The following is a 21,894-nucleotide window of genomic DNA, read 5'->3' as shown; positions in this document are numbered from 1 at the left end:
CTCTTCGCCCCGGAAATGGACAAGTTGCTGGTCTCCCAGTGTCAGGCCAATGATGCATAAAGCACGCTCGTTGTCCCTGTGAAACTTTGCTATCTTTTTGGCATCTTCTTCGTCATCAGCATTCAGTGCAGTTATGTCCGGTGGATTATTAACCATGTCCCACAGTCCTTCTTTTCGCAAAAATAGACAGCATTTTGTGGACCAGGTAACATAGTTCGTTCCATCCAACCGGGTTATGGTAGAATAACTTGTACCTTGCTCAAAAGCCATCATCTTGACTACTACACCCACTGCCTGCACTTCTCACTTCCACAAAAACAAATTAAAGAGCCCTGGAACGTTCTGGGCCCATAACCAATGTTAGGGTGTGTGTAAAAAGTATTTGTTGCTTGTGCAACGAGCAGAGCAGAAACACACAGGGAAGGAGATAAACGTCCGGCTCGTGTGAGAAAAATACTTTATAGATAACAAGCAGTCTCGGTGTAAGTAAAACAGTCCAAGGTCATAAACAGTAATATCAGTCCAGTAAGTATCTTCCCTTACCAAAGCAAACAGACTTTAGTAACTATTGGTATACAGTACCATATAATAGACTCAGTAAGCAACAGGATACAATCAGGTATCAATCCGGAAGAAGCAGGAAGAACCAGGAAGAAGGAACGCTTCTCTGTGCTGCTTATTTATGCACTGTAGCCTAATTACAGGGTTCAGCAAACCCTGATTACATGGCTCAGTTGTTCCTTAAAGAAACAGATATTGCCTGACCAACAAGTTAGGAGTAAGCTGCAAGCTAAACCTAACAATGGCCTTTCATTCTGTTCAGATGTCAAAACTATTTGGCTGACTTATAAAACAGTTGAAATGTAACCTTTGAATACTAGTATAAACAATTTGGCATATTTCTACAGTAATACCCAGCCAAGACAACAGCTGCCTCCTTACAAAATGAGTTCTTAATCAGATAATACCAAGCAAGAGCCCAAAATGCATTATAGCTGCTGCTACTCTGAAGACATGTCAGCATATAATATTTACCTTATTTTGTAAAGGCTTATTTTAAGTACATCATGCTTCTGCTTAACTACTGTTTCTTTTTATTAGGAATAGCCTGGTTAAAAGTTATTAATATGTGTATGGTTGGAGTATGTTCAGAGAAAACAATTTGCAGAACATCACCACATATTTTAAAGGAAAAATACAAACTCTTTATATATTTGCAGATAGTAATATCATACATGTAGTCCTTGAGTTACAACCATCTGTTCAGCTATTGTTCAAGGTTATGGGCGACCTGAATAAATGATACTTATTACACCCAGTCTTCAAAGTTATGGATGTTGTAATGATTCTGTGATCATAGAATCAAAATTTGGGTGTTTGGCAAACCATCCACAATTACAACCATACCGATACTTCAGCTCCTCCCACCCACTTACCCTGCCACCTATCTCTGCTTTTTGGCTGCCCTGTTTTATGGTATTTCTCAGTGGTGATGGGGCTAAAGTAGAAGCCCTGCTGGTTCTGCTGTGCTGGTTCTGCTACCTCCAGCTGACCTATTGGCCACACCAGGCCTTCTTCCCAAGGCCATTTACCATGTGTTTCTCAGGCCCTGTTGAGCCCAAATGACCTTCACCATTTTTCTCCTGTTTCTCACAAGACACACCCAGTCTGATTCAATGCCAGGCAGTTGCTGGGCTGGCCAAACATACTTTCTAAAACTGGTCATGCTGTTCTCCAAATAGTGCACAGTGTTTTCACAATGTTCCAAAGATATCTAAGGCCTTCCTTCTAAAATCTTGTGAGGCCACATCCACCGTTGTCCAAATAGCGTGTGCCATTCTTACAATGCTTTGGAAAACTTTTGAAGCGTTCTAAAACCTCACAGGAAGACCATGACCATCGTTCTCAAACTTGCGTATGTTGTTTTTGAGATGGTTGGAAGGTCTCAGAAGCTATATGGAGAATGGCATGAGTAGCCTTGAGAGGAATGGCAGGGCCAAGCAGGACAGCAAGGCTGATGAGCGTCAGGCAGCAGGGTGAGTGAAATGCACTCTTGTTTTTTTATCATCTTGTAAATCTTAATTGTTGGGGATGTGGTGGCTCAGTGGCTAAGATGCTGAGCTTGTTGATCGAAAGATCAGCAGTTCAGTGGTTCGAATCCCTAATGCCATGTAATGGGGTGAGCTCCCATCACTTGTCCCAGCTTCTGCCAACCTAGCAGTTTGAAAGCACATAAAAAAATGCAAGTAGAAAAATAGAGACCACCTTTGGTGGGAAGGTAATAGTGTTCATGCGCCTTTGGCATTTAGTCATGCTTGCCACATGACCACGGAAATGTCTTCGAACAGCGCTGGCCTTTCAGCTTTGAAATGGAGATGACCACCGCCTCCTAGAGTCAGGAATGACTAGCACATATTTATTTATTTATTTATTTATTTATTTCATGTATTTATATGCCGCCCTTCTCCAGAAGGACTCAGGGCGGCGAACACAAGTTAAAATCATGTACAACAAAATCCCATTTTAAACCAAATTAACTAATAAATAATAAAACCCAGAATCAGAGTCAGCCTATTTGCTTGAACAGCCAAGTCTTCAGGTCCCAACGGAAGGAGCGGAGATCAGGAGCCATCCGGAGCTCAGTAGGCAACTCATTTCAGAGGGTGGGAGCACCCACAGAGAACGCCCTACTCCTGGGCGCTGTCAGACGACATTGGCTTGCCGTCGGAACCCTGTCGGAACATATGTGCAAGGGGAACCTTTACCTTTACCTTAAATCTTAATGGTTACTAAAGAAGGCACTAAATGAGAACTATTTGGACTTTAAAAAGTCTGGGTGCTGCAATGAACCGGAATATTTTTAAGAATACTATCTTGCTCTGTTCGCTCAGATGCACATCCAACTGAGCTCAGCTAAACTTAATCACAGGTAATTGGATTGGAAGAGTATAGACTATGGTCCTTTATTATTTTGTTAGTTTATGCTGTTCTCATTATTCTCATTGCTTCATTCTCATTGAAATGTTTATTTCATATCCTCAGGCATAAAAAGCAGGGGAAGAAGTATTGCTTTAGTACCATGTTATAGACTTATCACAGGGATTAAAGATTACTGAACTGAGCTGTTCAAAATACAAAATAATATAAAGCACTTTGTATAGTCTTCTGATAGGAAAAATTAGGACAAAAACAGACAAGTCTTGCATTAAATCTTTGAGGGCATTCAAGCAGAAGCACATAAACTGGTAGTACAAGCAGTAATACTCTAACACAAAAACCATTGGCAAAAGTGTCTAGTTTATGCCATAATAAAAAGGGCATTGTTCAGTTAACCTTCACAGACAAACAACGGTCTTCCCAAGTTTTCATTCCAAACTGCCCTGACCTCAATTTTTTCAAGAAAATATGGGAGACTTTAATCTTTTTCCAGTTTATATCTAGGACATTTGTGATATTCTAGAACTACTGTGATTACATGTCCAGCCAGAGTTCTGGAATTTTGGTAGCTCTCAAGATATGATCATAATGGAGCGTGCCCATTATGGTTGCAAGTGATGATGGCTGTTAAGTGAGATGGTGCCACTTAATAATCCCCAGCCCCTGCCCTTCTTGAGGCAGCCGTTAAATGAAAATGTGGGTTGTTAAGTGGAGTTCACAGGCAGTCTCAGTGGCGGGTGAGGTCTTTAAAAATCTAACACAGGCATAGGCCTGCCTCCCCCAGACCTCCCAAATTATCCTCTACCCATAAAATATCCCATGTTTTTTTTCCAGCCCTTCAGGTTTTTCCTTCTTCCACTGAATCTCCATAGGCCTTAGGCTTGATTCCCACCCCACTAGGCTCTACCCATTCCTTCTTATTTACCTGACCTCATGTTGGAGTACAGGACAGATGGCACTGGGCTACATGGCTGCCTCCTGGAAGTGGCATCATTAGCACACCTGCAATTCTGCAGTGCTATACAGAATTGCATGCAGGCAGCAAAACAAAGCAATTCATCCCTGGCTAATGCAGTATCCTTGTGAAAGCGGCCATTTTGATATGCTTATCGTGGCTTTGCAGAAGCAACTGACATTTGGAAATGCCTGCACGGAATTGTGGGTGCACTGAAAATGATGGCCACTTCTGGGAGGCAATCATGTGGCCCAGGAACGTGTGCCCTGACCTTCCCAATATGAGGTCCAGAGATCTTCAAGAAGTAAGTATGCAATGGATGCCAGGAGTGTGGGGAATAGGCCCAAGGCCCGCAGGGTGAGCAGGATATGGGGTAGGGGGAGAGAGGCAGGGAGCGCTGTGACACACCTGCAAAAAGTCATGGGGTGAATGATTGTGAGGGCACTGCAGCAGCTGTAACTTTGAAACAATCATAAGTAATTGCTACTGATTTTAAAGGAAGTGTCATGAATTTGCTTTATATTTCCATTATATTACCATTAGTGAAAAAAATGGGTCTTAAATAAGGAAGCCTTGTCTGGTTATATCCTGTGCCTATTGATTCTCATAAATAATGTCCATCTCATTAATTAGTATTAATTAGTCAGGAAGAAAGAGTAGTTTAATTATCTAGTTACTGGCTTTCAGACTGAGAAAACAGCTTTGAAAAGTTCAGTCAGGAGCTCTTTATAAGTTTTTGAACAAATCAGTAACATTTATTACATGATTTTGAGGAAATCAGGTTAAAAACTTGCCATTTCCTTATGTGTTTATTCTTATTCTTGCCATTTCCTTGTTGTTTTTATTATTAAACATTTCCAAAGACATTTTCCTTAAGCCTTTATTATTTAGATAGCTAGTTTCTATCAATTACTGTTTTTTGTGATCAACCAGGCACAAGTGAAGATTCCAAGGGTTTCATATTAAACTTGTTCAGAGATCCAGATTCAAAGGGCATAATGTGATTCAGAGCGTTCAGGAAAACCTTTGAACAGTTGCTTCTTCTCAGTTCTCACAGCTGCCTCCACAGCTAATACAATCTCCTGCAAGAGATGCATTTGGTTTAAGGTGTTCCCAACAGATGGTATGTGAAACTGTATGTATATGCTGAATCATTTGCTCTCTGAATGCAGATGGCAGCACCATACAATTAAATATCTGTTCTCAAAATATGAAAAAGGGCTCATTGAAAACTAATGTTTTTATAGAGAACATTGGAAACTTTGACATTTAAATTGCCATGTGCAAGATCTACCAGAGCCATTTATAAAGTTTTATTGTGGAAACAATTATGCTTATTCCTTTTACAGGCCACACCAAACAAAACTACTATCTTGTTGGCTATTAGTGAAACTAATTCTTGATGACGTTTGGGAAGAGCTGTTTTTGTCATTCTTTAATGGAAACTTATGTTACCATCTCCACTTGACAAATGGAGCTTAGGTGTGTAAATTTTTTTCATCATCCTAGCATGCACTGTTGTACGGTATTTATACATTATATATACAATAGATTGTCTCCTAAGGAGGTCCATCTAGTGGGGCCAAGGCTTTTGTCTGTAGTGGCTCCCTGTGGAACATCCTTCCTAGAGATAAGTTTGGTCCCCACTTTGACAATCTTTCACAAGGCCTGGATATCTGGTTTTGCCAACAGGCCTGGGGACACAAAGTGGGATGGAGTCTATCAAATGGCTTTTTTGATTGTTGTAGTTGGAGTGGTGGTGTTATTGCTTTTATTGTTTTTATATTGGGTTTTTATCCTTGCAAGCCATCTGGAGTCACTGAGAGTGAGTTGGGTGGCCATATAAATGTTCTTAAATAAATTTGCTGAACATGCTTGACATACTACTGAAGAAAAGCTGAGGATTTATCAGAGTACTAAAGGTGTTTATGACACGGTGAGATTAAAGCAGGGGTGAAATCCAGCAGGTTCTGACAGGTTCTGAGAACTGGTAGCAGAAATTTTGAGCAGTTCGGAGAACCGGCAGCGGAAATTTTGAGTAGTTCGGAGAATCGGCAAATACCACCTCTGGCTGGTCCCAGAGTGGGATGGGAATGGAGACTTTGCAATATCCTTCCCCCAGGAATGGGTTGGGAATGGAGATTTTGCAGTATTCTTCCCCTGCCACGCCCACCAAGCCACACACCACACCACGCCTACCAAGCCACACCCACAGAACCGGTAGTAAAAGAATTTAGATTTCACCACTGGATTAAAGCCTCTGGAACATCTAGTTGCCCATATTGCAGTATAATAAAATCTGAAACTGCAAAGGCAGAAATACAGTAGAAACATGGAATGTAAAAATCAGGAACATGAGAAAATCAGCACAGAAATGTATAAATTGGGCATACATTAACATCTTAGGCATTAGCTAATTAGATAGGCTGGAACTGGACACTTTCAGCCAAAAGATCATACTTCTTACTATATAAGACACACAGGAATGGCATTGCTTTCATAATCAGGAATGATATTGTAAGGGCAATGATATTGTAGGTAAAATGAGGACCCGGTTTGTGGGGGCAATAAGCTGACTTTGTATAAAATATACAAAAGTATGAAGGCTATTGCTTAACGCATTGTAAGCCGCTCTGAATCTCCGGAGAAGGGCGGCATATAAATCAAAATTTTTAAAAAAGGGCAATATATGGGTACAAAGCAAACAGTGATTAAATAATATCAATTAGACTTTGCAGACAAGTCTTAGTTAATGATGATTAACTAATTTTATGCCTCAACCATTGTTACAGAGAAGATTGACAGGTTATCTGCTCAAGCTGAATCTGAAATTGACAATATATGCAAGCACTCTGTGCTGCTTGTGGTTGCAGTTTGGAATGCCAAAGTTGGAAATATTCAGGAGAACAACCTAGCTGGAAAAGCATGATGTAAGAAATAGAAATGGAGTAAGAGAATGGTATATCAATTTTCCCCAATCCAGTGTTTTTCATTACTAACAGCCTTCCAACAAACAAAATGAACAATACAGTACATCATACATGGCATCATTAGATTGAATACACAAACAGTTTTTTTGATGGAAAAGAAAAATCTGGAAGACCTCAATTATTATAGGAAAGAATGGCAAGGGGCTGACTGTGGAACTAATTATGAACTGCTCATGCAAGTTCCAAGTCAAGATAAATTGGAAGAAAAAAGTAAACCAGTTTTCATCAATCAAAGATCCATGCATAACGTTATTTATTTCATTTTCCAGACAAATTATGGCAATTACAACAAAAATATAAAAAGACCACTAGAGTCCGTAATAAATACTTCATTTAAATGTCAAATACCACTTCCAAGTTGGAGAGAATAGCTTTCAAAAATATAATTGACAGCATCAATTGCACATAGTTAAAGAGGAAGACTGACACATAGAATTTAAAATGTAAAGGTATTTGTTGAAATATTGACATATGATCACTACCCTCTTAAGTGGAATTAATACTAATTGTTTTGGAGTTTCAGTGTCTCCAAACATAATCAGGTTTCATTATATCATTAAAGAGGACAGATATATAAAGTACAATAGGAAAATATGTCCTTGCCCTATATGTTGTAAGTTGATTTTTAAACTACACATAGTTGTTGAAAGTTCATTATTTTAAAACATATTCATGCAATAGTTTAAAAATATACACTATCTTTGTCTACCTTCAGCAAAAAATAGGTTTGTAATAAATACTAGAAAACTTGTAGATTTTTAAAAGGAACAAAAACAACCTGTGACTATTAACTTCAGAAATCTCTAAATCTGAAAAACTATGAATAGAATTATTTGACATTTACACCAGATATGAAAACTGAGCTTCTACTCTGTTTTTTGGGGGAAATTCAGACCTCTTTTAAATGTGCAATTCATTAACGTATATCTGTATTGCAATATAAGACTTAAAATGTTTTTGTACATAATATATATATATATATTTGCATACTTTCATTTTGAATGTATAGATTAACCAGCAAGATTTCAGCTACAACATTTTGTATACAAGGAAATGAAAGCTTTTGTAAAATCAGTTTAAGAGTAGAATTACTAACTTAAGTAAACCTATCAGTTGATAATTTGGGCATCAAATGGTTTTTTACTTATGTTTTCTAAAATTATATCTAGTCCTTGTTAAATTCATAAACAAGGCAACCAATAGCGATATACATATTAGTGTCAAAATGAATAGAATGTAGCCTACTATTCATAAAAGCCACAATATCTTCAAGGAAAGTTACCTAAAATGTTTTTCATAACAAAACATAAAATGACATTAATTGCATATTTGGAAAATCTGCTCTACAAACTGAGATTCACTGTTTCTGCATTTAGTTTACCACCACTTAAGCTGTGAATCATTGCAATCATATGAGAATGTTTGTTTAATTCTTCTTGCTGAAGCTTGATTAAAGCCTCCTTTTCTTCTAATCGTCCTTCCAACTGTGACTTCTGAACTTCCAAAGATGATGCCTGAAAATACATATTATACACTATTTAATATAGCTAACAAACATGCAAATATGCATTCTCTGTTCACATTGGGTGAAATCAAATTCCAATAAGTTCCACACTATAGGTAACAGCAATTACTTAGAACATCTAAACTGACAAACCAGTTGGCAATTAGACAATAACCCATAAAGCATATTTTGAAGTGGTTGGGTTATTAATTATTGATTGTGCTAAGTATATTTTGGATGACATTTCAATTAATAAATTATAATCATCCGAATTTCAGAAAATCAATTTAATATACATAAAGAGACAGAAGAAAAAAAAAAGCTTTGACCTAGGTTGTGCTTTCTGTAAATTCAAATAACAGTGAAGTAATACTACGGATTACCTTACCACCAGTGCACACTATTACCATACCAAAGTTGTTTAAACAGTGATGTATCTGGTGGTTTGGATCAGAATAAAATCAAACCAGTTGTAATTTAAAATCAGAAAAAGTAACTGATTCCCTACCTTATATACAAAGGTTTGAAATGAAAGTCTAAAAGTTATTTATTTATTTATTTAAAAAAATTATATGGCTACCTACTTTAAGCAACTCTGGGCAACGTACAACCACAAAACCAATAAATCATAAATCAACAATCACAAATAAAACCTTTAGTCTTTTAAATATAAACATTTAAGAAAATTCATGTTTCCCTGATTATTAGAAATAATCAACTTAAAAAGAAATATACCCACACATACATATATATCTCAGATTAGGTTTCTAAGGCACTATATATGGATGTAAATTGTTTAATATCTATTATTTTTATGACTCTTAAGATGACTAGAAATTGTATCTTGAAATTGTATCCTAATTTACTCGAGTGTATCTCATTTAATTCAATATATCTCTAGATATATTTGCAACCTCTATTCATTTTTAATTTTATACATATTTGCTCAATATGTATACATACCGACAATGAATTTTTTCTATGTTCCCTAGAATCACAAGAAGTGGCAGCACACAAATAATCCTAAATAAATAACTTACCTTAATACTCAGTTCTTTTCTTGCCTGTTCAGTTTTACTTAGCTCTTTTCTAAGAATGTCCATTTTGTCCTCCATATCTATTTTTTCCTTCTGTTTGGCTTTTAGTTTTTCTTCTTGAACTTTTATCTTCTGTTGTAAATCTTTTGAAAAATATGTAAGAAAAAAGTGTTTTTTCCCCAAAGTGGTTTACTCCAAAACTTTTGGACTCTAATACTTTCCCACAACCATCATTGCATGAATTGTGCAGCACTGCCATCTGCTGAACGTTGACCACTCACATTTTACAGTCCTCAGCATTTGTCTTAATAAAGATGCATTTTTCAGTTTACTGCATACTTGAAATGGGGATTTTAAGAAACAAAGTGTAATACCTAAATTTAATATTGCATTTAGCCACAACTCACTTAACCATGGCTTCTTTAATAAACCAAAATGACAGGTGACACTAAACCAAATCCAAAGAAATCACATTCCAGCTCAGTGGAACATATGAAGTCACATATTTTTTTTTGCCTAATTTGCCTTACATATAAATAATTTATTCTGAACAACAGAAACTGCTTGTATTAGTTAATTCAGCAACTTACTTTAATTAGCGAAGCCATGTTTTCTCAATATATCTGGCTACAACAATTACTGTTTCTAACGCATGATGAGAGATCTGTTATTTGGCCAAATGAAGAAAGTATTGTTTTGTATTGTTAAAAATCTGTGCTGTGACTTGTGTACTGATATTTCTGTTTATATTCATCACCAATGAAAATACCTTGCACTTTCGGCATTACAATTACTGTTTGCCAAAGGTTTTTCTTAGCCTTTAATTGTGAGTCCACGTACAGGTAGTCCTCGATTTACGATCACAATTTAGCTCAAAATTTCTGTTGCTAAGGGAGTTTTGCCCCATTTTATGACTTTTCTTTCCACAGTTGTTAAGTGAATTACTGCACTTGTTAAATTAGTAACACAGTTGTTAAGTGAATCTGGCTTCCCTGTTGACTTTGCTTATTAGAAGGTCATATATGACTCAGTTGCCAAGAGTCTGAATTTGGATCACATGACAATGTGACCAAACACTATTATAGTCGTAAGTGTGAAAAACTGTCATAAATCACTTTGTTCAGTGCTGTTGAATAGTCACTAAATGAATTGTTGTAACTCAAGGACTAGCTGTCATGGAATATGTTGTTTGTCAAACATAAGCAGGTGGCCTATAAATAGTTTAAATTAAATTAGGCAAAACCCAGATCCTAAACATCTCAGGGGTGATGAAATCTAGTAGTAGGAGGTAGGAATGGCAGGATCCTGCCCTGGTGGTGGGCACTCAGGTATGGAGGGCAGAATGCCCTATCTTATGCTTAGTCCCTGACACTGTGGCGGTGACATTAGCAGTTTCCTTTGGCAGGCCTCTGCTCTACCTTGAGTCATTTTAAGTGTACCAGCTGCCACATCTAACTAAAAGGTCAACAGAGAGAAGCTCCATATACATAGAGATTAATCTGAATATTAGCAACCCTTTTCATGGGTTATGGAAGTTAAAGATCATTCACTCCTCTACTTAGTTCTTAGCCAAATTGGCAAGATAGCCCAGGCAACCAGGAATCTTGGATTTGATCCAGAGTATAGGTACAATTTCAAAAGCAAAACAATTCAAGGGTCCCATTAATTAAGTTAGCATTTAAATATATCCTGAACCAGGGTGCAACGTGTGTAATACTGACCATTGACAAATACAGTAAAGAAAAGGAGCAGAACGGAGCAAATTAACAGTAGAAGAATTTTCTTCTCCTAGGCTCTAAGGGATTATGGTCTTCTGTTGTCAGGGCAGAAGATAAGGAATAGCACTTTATTTTTAAAAACATTTGCTTTTCTAGGTTTTTTCACTAGCATTAATAATGCTTGAAATAAAATAGTTTCCTGCCTTTTTGGGGAGCAGACTAGGATTCAACTTGTCTAATTTTTTTGCTTGGCTTTTTAAAATGAAGGAGCAGGATTTGTATGCTTTATACCAGAGGCATTAGAGGCAGATTCTTCTGCACAACTTAGAAAACAGGGTTTTGAAATACTGCTTGTCTTTGGGATGTCTTAAAAGGGAACATAGAATTGCAGGTTTACAGCTTTTCAAATATAAAATATGTAATGATATAAACAGCCAGGCAATGAAATGTCTCCAAAAAACAGCCAATCTAAGGGAGCATGAAGAACCCAACAAATATGCAATATTTTTTTTACCCTTTCTTTATGAACAGTTATATGAAAAAGCTGATACATTTATAAGTACTAACTTGATATTTGTCCATCTTTTTCTTGGATCTGTTTGTTCAATTCTTTTCTATGTTCTTCTGTTTCTAGAAGCTGAGCAACGGTTCTGAAATTGTAAGCATAAATATTAGATTTCACATATTAATTTTTCATAAATATGAAAAATAGTGATATGCTGTATCATACTATATCATACTGTAGCTATGTATACCAACAACAGCCTTACGTGTTATCAAAGTTTATTTTCATATGATGTACCTTCAACAGGGAGAAGCACCCCAGGCCCAAATGAAACTTTTCATGTCATTTAACAATATTGAAAACAGGAGTTAAGAAAAAAAATGAATAAGATAAAAAGTTGAAGTTCGGTGGGTGACAAGTGAGAAAAAAAATAGATAGTACAATTGGAATAGACATATGATGTCAAAGTCATACAACAATATAAACGGGAATCTTAGCAACAGGAAATAAATTCAAAAATATTTTTATTTAAAAATAATTTTAATTTGACTAATAATCATTTTCCCCCAATTACTGAATAATCTTTATCATGGCTGTTTGACAAAAAAAACCTATACAACTTTTCTTTCAACAAAACCATTTAATTTAAATGTAGCTTTCTTTAAACTTTACAAAAAAACTTAACTTACTTTTCATTCTGTTGCTTCAACGATTCATTCAGTCTTTTAAGGGTCTCAAGTTGTTTATTCAGTGAATTACACATTCCCTGCAGATTGTTATACTGCTTTTCAATAGTTTCATGCCTAAAATTTTCAAATTATTACTATTAAAATTAATGAATGCTATGCAATTTTCATAATGTAATATTTGATAACATATATTAGAGTGTGCGGTCCTTGTGCTCTCTGAGTTTGGTTGTTTTCTTGCAAATGTTTCATCACCCAACTAGGTAATATCATCAGTGCAACAAAATCTTAGTTCAACCCTGAGCTACAAATATTGTTTTACATTGGTATATATTAGAACCTCCTATCAAATTCAAAACATTTATCCTCTTTCTCTGTGTTTGGAATTGTGTGTTTACCACTTTCAATTCAATTTTCAGCACTGAAACTATTCCATAAGGAATTCTGATTAGAGAATACACATTTTTTTTAAAAAAAAATCTTGTCACCAATTAATTGCATGACAAATCTTTAAGCTCTATGCAGCTTGCATGAAATATAAATATAATTTTTGAATAAGCAATAAACTTATTTTCTAGTAATAAGAGACAACAGAATCTGATCTATCAAAAAGAAACATGTAACATCTGCAGTTAATTTTTACTTATACTTATACAAATTGTATTTTGAGATCTACAGATAAACAAGCTATTCACCAAGATACCTCTCAATTTCCAAACAACCTCGTAAACTCTTAAGATGTTCTTTACATTGCTTCAATCAGGCATTTTCTCTCTTAGAGTTTTGTTCATTCTTTGTTTTGTTTTGTTTTTATTTTGGGGGAAAGATTTTTGCAAAATTTGTGGTTTCAATTGCTTCTATTTCTATCACTTTGCTTTACCTATTTGAGGGTATGATAAAAAAGTTCCCACAACTAAGAAACATTAAGACCTAACTTTGCAGTTTGCTAGCCAAAAGTTATTGTTGTTTTCACAAATGAGTAATATGGTCTTATGAAATAACTTGCTTTCTCATACCTATGTAGAAAAAGATTAGCAAAGGGTTCAATTTAGCTGTTGGCTTCTAAAAACTTCAAATTTGTCCAAATTTTGTATTAATGCTTTATTTAAAAGCTCAGCAACAGCTAGGTATTGCATTTACATTTAAAATATTTGAGAAAACCTATATGCCTTTACTATCTAACTTTTGCAATATCTGATAAATTTCAACCAACACTATTTGAAGAGTAGAAACCTCTTTCCTAGACAGCCTTTTTTCAGCCCATGCAGTGAGCTGAATTTATCCTACTGAGGAATTGTTGGCACTTACAGGTAGTCCTAGATGTATTAGGGCAATTGGAATCAGGATTGCCATCACTAAGAAGAGTGCAAACTACTTTGCATAGCAATGACAATAAAGGTAATCATGGCTGCCATCATTAAGTGAATGTCCCAGTCCTTAGGTGAGGCAACTTCCTGCCAGCTTCACACAATCAATGTAGGGGGGAGAGCCAGAAGGAAGCTGCAAGCCCCAGGCCTTGCTGCAAGAGACTGCATGGAAGTGTTGGGGAGTCTTCAAGGGCTTCAGAACCACTTGGATGTTTAGTCCCAGAATCAAGAGGCTTCTGAAGCATTTACATTCTGTGGCTGAAAATTCTGCTCAGGTTTTAGCATGAAGCTTTTTGAGGCAGCCTTAAGAGACAAGATCTGGATCTGGATCTGGATCTGGATCTAGAGGCTGGTTGAAAATGCCCCATGCCATAATCCTGCTTGGATTTTGGAATGGATCTTTTCCAGCCAGCCCCCAAGAGATCAGAGTGTCCAAATTGCAAACATGTAACGTGGAGGCTCTCCACAGGTACAACTTCAGGGATCAGTTGTAATGCCTTCATTTAACACCATGGTAATTTTGAATAGTCACTGAACGAATGATTGTAAGCCAAGGGCTACCTATAAGTATCAAATTAAGTTCACATGGGTTCCATGGCAAAATACTTTTTCAATCCTATGTGGGGGTCTTATGTGGATGCTTCTGAAATTTATATATATATATAAATTATATATATATATATATATATTTATATATTATATATATATATAAATTATATATATATATATATATATATATATATATATATATATATATATATATATATATATAATTTATATTTTGCTGATAAAGAAATGAAGGGAGACCAATATAGACCTATTTCAAGCTTTTTAGCTTTCATCAGCTAGCCATACCCTTACTCGGATTCGAACTTGGGCTTCCTGCATGTTAGGCAGTTGAATTAACCTTCTGAGCCACAAGTTCTCCTCCCTTCATCAGCTTAAGCCAGGGGAAAGATTAAGTGTTTTTCTATCGAGACACCTGGTCTACTCCAACATGTGGGAGGGGGCATTCTGCTCCCTTTCACCTTTCAGCTCCAATCCAGGAGCCCTCAAGCAGTCAAGCAGGGTATGCCTAGCTGATGAAAGCTAAAAAGCTTGAAATAGATCTATACTAGTCTTGCTTTATTTCTTTATCAGCAAAATATAAATTTGGTATAAAATGGTTTGTTGTGAATGCGACAGTTACATATATATAACTGCACTAGTTACTTTATCTAAGATAAAATAATTTTATTGAAATTGGTCATATACCAGAAGGATCCAATATTGTTCTTTAAGCAAAATATTTATAATGCTTGATATAACTGGATTGGTTGGACACATAGCAATGTTCCTTTAATTATAGAGCCTACAAATTCTATTTGTCAATAAAAATAAAATCTCTATATTTATCCTTTTTGATGATATAAACAATTATATATATAGTCTGAGTGCAATCTCTCTTTTTTTCCTATGGAGAAATGCTTAGCAGGCTTATATCTTACTTTTGAAGCAGATCAATGGAAGATCTTTTCAGTATCTCATATTCTTCTGCTATTGTTTGCAGTTTCCGATTATGCTGAAATAGTTGTTCAATATCACTTTGTGCACGTTCAGATTCTGTCTGCTGGGCTTTCAATAGTGACTCCAGATCTTCATTTTTTCTTTCTGTATCCTTCAGTATTGAAGCAAGCGTCCTAGCCTTTTGGAATTTGTGCAAAATGACAGTTCCATTATGTGAATGAAATGTTAGGACACTAGACCAATGAACCATGCTAATACTAAACCAGCACTTAAGGCTTTTAAATTTCAAGAACCCAGACAGCAAATTACCCTTTAAAGCATAATTTGCAGATGTACAAACATCTACAATCATAAAAGGATAGTGCCAAGTAAGTGAAATATATAATCTAGAGTTTATTTTCAAATACAAAGCAAGGCAGATTACATGAGCAATTTTGTATTGACAGATGTAAGTAATAAATGAATCCTTATATGATAATTCTGCTTCACCTACCTCAGATTCAGCTTGAGCTCTCTGGCAACGATACTGGGCAATAAGTCTATCAGCTTGAGAAAGAGCTAATGCCTTTGCTTCCAAAAGGTCCTGCAACCTAGTTTCCTTGGACTAAAAAGAAAATTATTGCAAAATGAACTGCACATTCAGAGCATACACATGAATAAAAGTCTTACTAAATATACTCACTGCCAATGCAGACAGTTTCTGTTCATATACTTCTATTATTTCAGATACCCTGATGTCTGTGACTGATTCCTTCATCTGTTGGAAATGTTCATAATATAAGCTAAAGCAATATGCAAATCTTAATTCAAAATTGTACCTATATGGACAAATAAAAAACTTGATATGAGGAATGACTACACAAGTTCTGTTCACAAAGTGACATTATACATGACCTATGTATTAATGGTATTAATATAATTATTTAAATATTACAAAACAAATTTTTCTGTGCTCCTATAACTAATGTGTATCAAAACAGAACAAATGAAAATCCACTTATTTCCATATTAATTGATTCTATAGTATACCGATTTTAAGGCACTGTAATTATGAACAAAGCTTCATATTTATTGTCTTACAAAATCAATTTACTTCATTTCCTTCGCTCAGATATTTAGTGGAATTTGTCCAAATTTCTGAGTACTGTAGATTCAAGTTCCATACTGAGCTACACTGTACTGCAGTTTAATTTTATATCAAGACAAAAATGTTTTGTGTTAAAAGCACTAACCTCCAAGCCAGTTTGGAGTTTGTGAATCAGGTCCTGAATGTTGAAAGTTGTAGCATCACCATCATTGGGATGGCAAACATTAGAGGACTTTACTGAATTTACAGAAGTCATGGATGCCTGCAGGTGACCTCTTTTAGAGACATGCTCAGATTCCTGTTGTCTGTAAGCATTATTGGCTGCAATACTTTCACCAAGCCTAATAAAAGCATCACACACAAAAGGCGATATCAGTGGGAAACTGTGTGTCTTATAGAATAAGATCAGAACGTAAAATAATGGCAGGGTCTCAAGGTAGATTTTCAAAAACATTTTTATGAAAGACAGAATTTTTTTTTAAAGAAACAATAGGAAACTTACACTATGGCAGGAAAATCTGGCAATGGGGCTGCTTCAAATAATATTCTAAGTCCTGCTTGAACTTGTTCCCTGTGGTCTGATGTTAAAGCAAAAGCCAAAGGGGAAACCAAGCGTTGGTCCTAGATATAGAGCACTTGTTAGTTTAAAAAAACCTTTCTTTTTCAAAACAGCCAGCAGTGGTTTGCACAGGGTTTTGCACAAACAGTACAAGTGATAAATTTTTGGCATCACCTTCCTTCCAGCCCTTTTTCATCTCCCAGGTGATACTTATGTTTTTAAAGGCTATGGAGGTTTGTTTGATAAGTCTAATAGTCACTGAAAATGATCAGTATCATTTTTAGAGTGATTAATATAAATATTTAAAACTTTGTACCTGAAGAACTTTGTAAAAACTGACTTCCATGTTAGGAACCAGCTGCTTAAGCTTACTCATCAGATCCAGTGTTTTTAAGATTAGATCAGCAGCAAGTTTGCTAAAAATGTTAAGAGAAAATTTTATAACGAATAAGCATTCAAAATTAAAATAATTACTTTTACAAGACAGCAAGTAATGGCGTAAGGATATATGCTTTCCATCTGTAGTTATCAGGAAGGTAAAAAAAAATAAAGACATGGTTTGGGGCAAAATAAGGTAGAATTTGAAGTACCATTGTGTAGTGATGATGAACACGTAATTGTAAAAATGTATAAGCTTTTGTGGAAGTTTGAAATAGGAAGAACAGCTTAAGGATGATAAAGTGGGCTAAAAAATTTGGTTATAATATATAGCAATAGCACTTAGACTTATATACCACTTCACAATGCTTTACAGCCCTCTCTAATCAGTTTACAGAATCAGCATATTGTCCCAAACAATCTGGGTTCTCATATAACCGACTTCAGAAGGATGGGAGGCTGACTCACCCTTGAGCCTGGTGAGATTCGAACTGCCAAACTGCAGATAGATGGATCAATGGGGAAATACGTGACTGAAAGGTTTGAAATTCTGCCACACTTTCAGTTGGACTCATCTTACGGAAGAGAGGGAAAAAGCTGATCTTGAACAGAATCTTTAGTTGCCTTGTTCATACATCTGAACAGGTACAACAACATTTCTATTTTGGCTGCACATACTATTCCAGAAAAATCAGGAATTTGGGTAACCCTTGATAAAGTAGAGTTCCTTATTTTTGCAAGTGTTCATCCATTTATGTTTAAATGAATATATACTTGCACTTCTATTTAGACTTCCTTTTGAATACTGATGTGGGACTGTCACACATAACTCCACGGTTATTGGGTTTCTTATTTAGGAATACTCTAGTCTAAACCCATGATGGCGAACCTATGGCACACGTGCTGGAATTGGTTCACAGAGCTATCTCTCCAGGCACGCGAGTGCCAGAAACCAAAAGAGCAGCCGCCCAGTGCGCATGCACACGCCAGAAAGATGATTTTCGGTTTCTGGCACGCACATGCGCACTGGCCATCTGGTCTGGTTTATGGCGTGCATGCGCGCGCAAAAACCAGCTGGCCAATGCGCACCGGGCAATTGCTCTTTCGGTTTCTGGCACTCCCGCGCATGTGAAGACCAGGTGGCCACTGCATTGGAACCAGGAAGAGCAAGGGGAGCAGAGCTGCTGGCCCGGGCAGGAGGGTTAGGGCTTTCCTCCCTCCCTGCCCAAGCGGGCTTCTTGCGCAGCCTCAGCTCTACAGCCCATGTCACCGATGCACGTCCGCAGTCCAGAGCACCTGGCTGGCTTGGGTGCATGGAGTAGCGTTTGTTGGCTGGGAAGCCGGCAACCCCGCCTGCTGCTCCTGCGAGGGGGGTGGCGGCGGTTCTCGCACTGCCACTTCCAGCCAGGATGCTGGAGCAGCCAGGAGGAAAAGGAAGAGCGCCTGTCGGGGAGGTGAGCTGCCCCAGGAGGGCCAGAGGAGAAAGCAAAATGGAGATACTGCCAAGAGGTAAGAGCTGGGCCTGCCAGGAAGTGGGAAGATGCTGCTGAGGGATAAGGGGGGGCTGCATTGGTTCTCCAATTCTGCTGGTCCCCCCAAGCCGAGCCCCGGGAATGCCAATGCCCCTTACCTCTGAGGCTGGGAAGGGGCTCCGGCTTTCTAGCGGAGGGAGGCAACATTCCCTGCCTAACTTTCCCTGTCCGGGCTGTGGAACCCGGTCATCGGTGGGGATGTCCTGCCACCCTAATGGGGACCAGGGTGTGGGCAGGGAGATGTGAAAACCCCTGAAAGACAGGGCAGAGCTGGTGCATGCACACTTGACAGCTGGTCTTCATGCGTGCATGCGCGCCAGAAACCAGAAGACCAGGTCATTTGCTTTTCTGGTTTCTGGCGTGTACACACTCCCATTTTGGCACTTGGTACCGAAAAAGTTTGTCAACACTGCTCTAAAATCTGGAGTGTAAAATGTTATGCTTATAATAAGAACCTATTATGATTCAATAGTACTCTGAAAAACTTTGCCATTCTTTTTTCATCAAGTTAAAAACAAAGTTAAAAAACAGTAATTGTTGAATTATTGCAATCACATATTTATACATTAAATTCCAGCTAAAATAGAACTACAGACTGTGAATTTTAGGGAAAGTTTGTTAGCTATAAATGCTTCACAAAAATATAATAGCAATAGCACTTATATATCACTTCACAGCCCTATCTAAGCGATTTACAGAATCAGCATATTGCCCCAACAATCTGGGTCCTCATTTTACCGACCTCAGAAGGATGGAAGGCTGAGTCAATCTTGAGTCTGGTGAGATTTGAACTGCCAAATTGCAGTCAGCCAGCAGTCAGCAGAAGAGGACTGCAGTACTGCATTCTAACTACTGAGCTACCACGGCTCATAATAATAGGGATTAGTCCCCACAAAATTTCAATTTATTCTTTTGAAATAAAAAGTTATGGGTTGGAAAAAATAAAAAAGAATGATAAAAACACTAGGTTGTGCTTACCTCAATTCACAGTCCATAAATTTTGTCCCAAAACTAAAATCAATTCCACTAGAAGTAAATTGGTGTTCTATTAAAGTAGCACACTTGCTAGCTGTTAAAACTTTAATGACATGCATTTTCAGCATATCATCTGCACAAAGAGGTACATTCTGTTAAGGATTCTGTTTTTCTGAAATATTCAGTTTATGGTCAAATTCACTAACGAATACTGTTAATATTCCTCACTTACTGATTGCTTTGTTTAACAACCTCTCAAAGTTTTGATGGTTGGAGAAAAAGAAAGGAGGAATTAACATCAGACAAACAATCCAAAGAAAATACCCAAGAAACTACAAAGGAGAAAAACCACATATCCACTAATATTGGAAGGCAATACTGGAAGCTTTTATATTAACAGGGAAAAAATAGGAAGCAAACTCCATACATCATCTGCAAGCAAACAACCAAACTAAGAAACATCAATGGCTTCACAGTTCAACATTGAGCTACATATATTCTCTTCTGATTAGGGGAAAAAATAGTTTTGCAATCAACCTTTACATTGTAGCAACTACGGTCACATGAGTGTTATTTACATGCTTCACAACCCGCTTCTAACAAGCAGAATTTATGGAGAACATGGAAGGGAAATTGCAAGTTGCTATTCCACGATATCTTGCTTGATGACTGCAGAAATTTGCTTAATGTCAAAAGCAGATGCAAAGTTGTAAGTCCCCTGATTTTTTTAGTTAGCCATCATGGCATTTAGTGACAGAATTGCTGGTCTCAGTTGTGATCAGTAAGCGAGGATGCCTGTAAGTAAAACTCTCTAGTGATGCAAAATGAAAGTCTAAACAGGAAAATAAAGCTAATTCAAAGTAACTTGTTAAAAACTTGTGGAATCTTCAAGTAATGCCCACAATAACTGGCAAATGAAGAATGCTCTTCTGTATTTTACCACAATTTCCCAAATAAGTCAAATAATAACTTATAATTTTATTATAGTCTAATTTTTCTTAATTTCTGTTGAATATTATAAATTTATAGTGGCAAATATTTCTGCTGATATATAAGGTGTCATGCAACAAAAATCCACACTGAAAGGAAAGTAAGTATCAAGAAATCTGCTGTTAGTTATTGTCAATTATTGATGCATTATTATATATGCATTTCCTATATAAAACACTAAGAAAAATGTTTAAACATTTTTTTAAAAGGTTTAACTGTCCTAATCTGTTTTAAAATTATCTAGGTGAGTGTCTCTATTTTGTCTTAATTTTTTTTCCTTTTTGCATTGTTATCCAATAGAGAAGTTGTTTTTAAGCTTTATGTAATTAAAATGAATGTATCTTATTTCAAATGCATGATTTTCTCACAATCTTCAATAACAAAAATTTGCAAGAAGGATATTTATCAAGATATCAATAGTCTTGATCATTCGTTCACATTTTTTCTTTGCCAGCAGATCTTCTAGTATGTAGTCAGGAAAATGAAGATGGTCGAGAAGAATGGGCAAAAGAAGATCCACAAAGCGTTCAGCAGTTGCACTATTGCCTGCATCAATAACATCCTATAACAGAAATATTATCAATTTAATGACATTAAAACAATTAAAAAATACACCAAACTTTGTGGAGTCCAATTTATTTTTAAAAATGCAATCCAACCACAAAATTTTATATCAATTTGATTTGACCTTAATTTTATTCTTGTTTGTAGTTTTAAAAGGGTTATAGTTTAGACATATTAAATAGCCTAATTTTTAACCAGTTTTACAAAAATATCACTGTTAATTGTTGATCTGATTTCCATAAACACAACTTGAGAATCTTTCCCTTTTTAAAATATGAAATAATAATTAATGAGTTATTTTATTACAAGAACTTACAAAATTGTAGTAGGCAGGCACTTCCTTAGGGATAAAAAATAAAAGATTTTTTAAAATAAGAAAATTTGTAAGAACTTTAGTTTTTGCCTAAATATTTTCAAATGTTCATTTATATAAATGTTTTATTACTTTGTAGGCCTAACAAGTACACACACGGATTAAAAAGTGCCCTTCATATATTCTTCCTCTTATGTGATCAAATGCCAACAATGTCCTTCTGATTCTATGTAGAATAAACAAGACAAACTCCATACAAATGAACATAATTTGGACATCAGAACTCAAAAT

At 36.3% G+C, this 21,894-nt stretch overlaps 1 protein-coding gene and 1 long non-coding RNA gene across 6 annotated transcripts in view; one reads left to right on the top strand and one right to left on the bottom strand.

Annotated features, from left to right (window-relative positions):
• Positions 1–1,761: 1,761 nt before the first annotated feature.
• LOC139316908 (uncharacterized) lies at positions 1,762–21,329 on the top strand. 5 transcript variants are annotated; one of them, XR_011600397.1, is made up of 5 exons: positions 1,762–2,036; positions 5,242–5,374; positions 6,685–6,822; positions 11,776–11,799; positions 21,184–21,329. It is a non-coding gene; the product is annotated as an uncharacterized lncRNA (long non-coding RNA). The 5 variants fall into 5 exon arrangements; XR_011600395.1 differs by having other exon boundaries at positions 21,181–21,329; XR_011600399.1 differs by lacking the exon at positions 21,184–21,329 and adding an exon at positions 15,704–15,919.
• Positions 8,170–21,894, bottom strand: part of CIP2A (cellular inhibitor of PP2A) — a 30,163-nt gene continuing 16,438 nt past the window's right edge. Inside the window, exons 10-21 of the mRNA XM_070943762.1 lie at positions 21,129–21,288; positions 19,740–19,881; positions 17,168–17,267; positions 16,795–16,913; positions 16,438–16,633; positions 15,888–15,962; positions 15,699–15,809; positions 15,187–15,383; positions 12,336–12,449; positions 11,709–11,791; positions 9,427–9,566; positions 8,170–8,396 (exon numbers count right to left, since the gene is read on the bottom strand). Coding sequence (XP_070799863.1) covers positions 8,226–8,396; positions 9,427–9,566; positions 11,709–11,791; positions 12,336–12,449; positions 15,187–15,383; positions 15,699–15,809; positions 15,888–15,962; positions 16,438–16,633; positions 16,795–16,913; positions 17,168–17,267; positions 19,740–19,881; positions 21,129–21,288 — 1,608 coding nt within the window. The 3' untranslated portion in view covers positions 8,170–8,225. The remainder of the gene's footprint in view (positions 8,397–9,426; positions 9,567–11,708; positions 11,792–12,335; positions 12,450–15,186; positions 15,384–15,698; positions 15,810–15,887; positions 15,963–16,437; positions 16,634–16,794; positions 16,914–17,167; positions 17,268–19,739; positions 19,882–21,128; positions 21,289–21,894) is intronic.

Source organism: Pituophis catenifer, unplaced genomic scaffold (genome assembly GCF_029215685.1).
Source record: "Pituophis catenifer annectens isolate HBS135680 unplaced genomic scaffold, rPitCat1.0.hap2 SCAF_4, whole genome shotgun sequence".
In the NCBI taxonomy this organism is placed as follows: Eukaryota; Metazoa; Chordata; class Lepidosauria; order Squamata; family Colubridae; genus Pituophis; species Pituophis catenifer.
The sequence above is the reverse complement of the archived record's forward strand: the minus strand, read 5'-3'. Positions and strand labels throughout refer to the sequence as shown.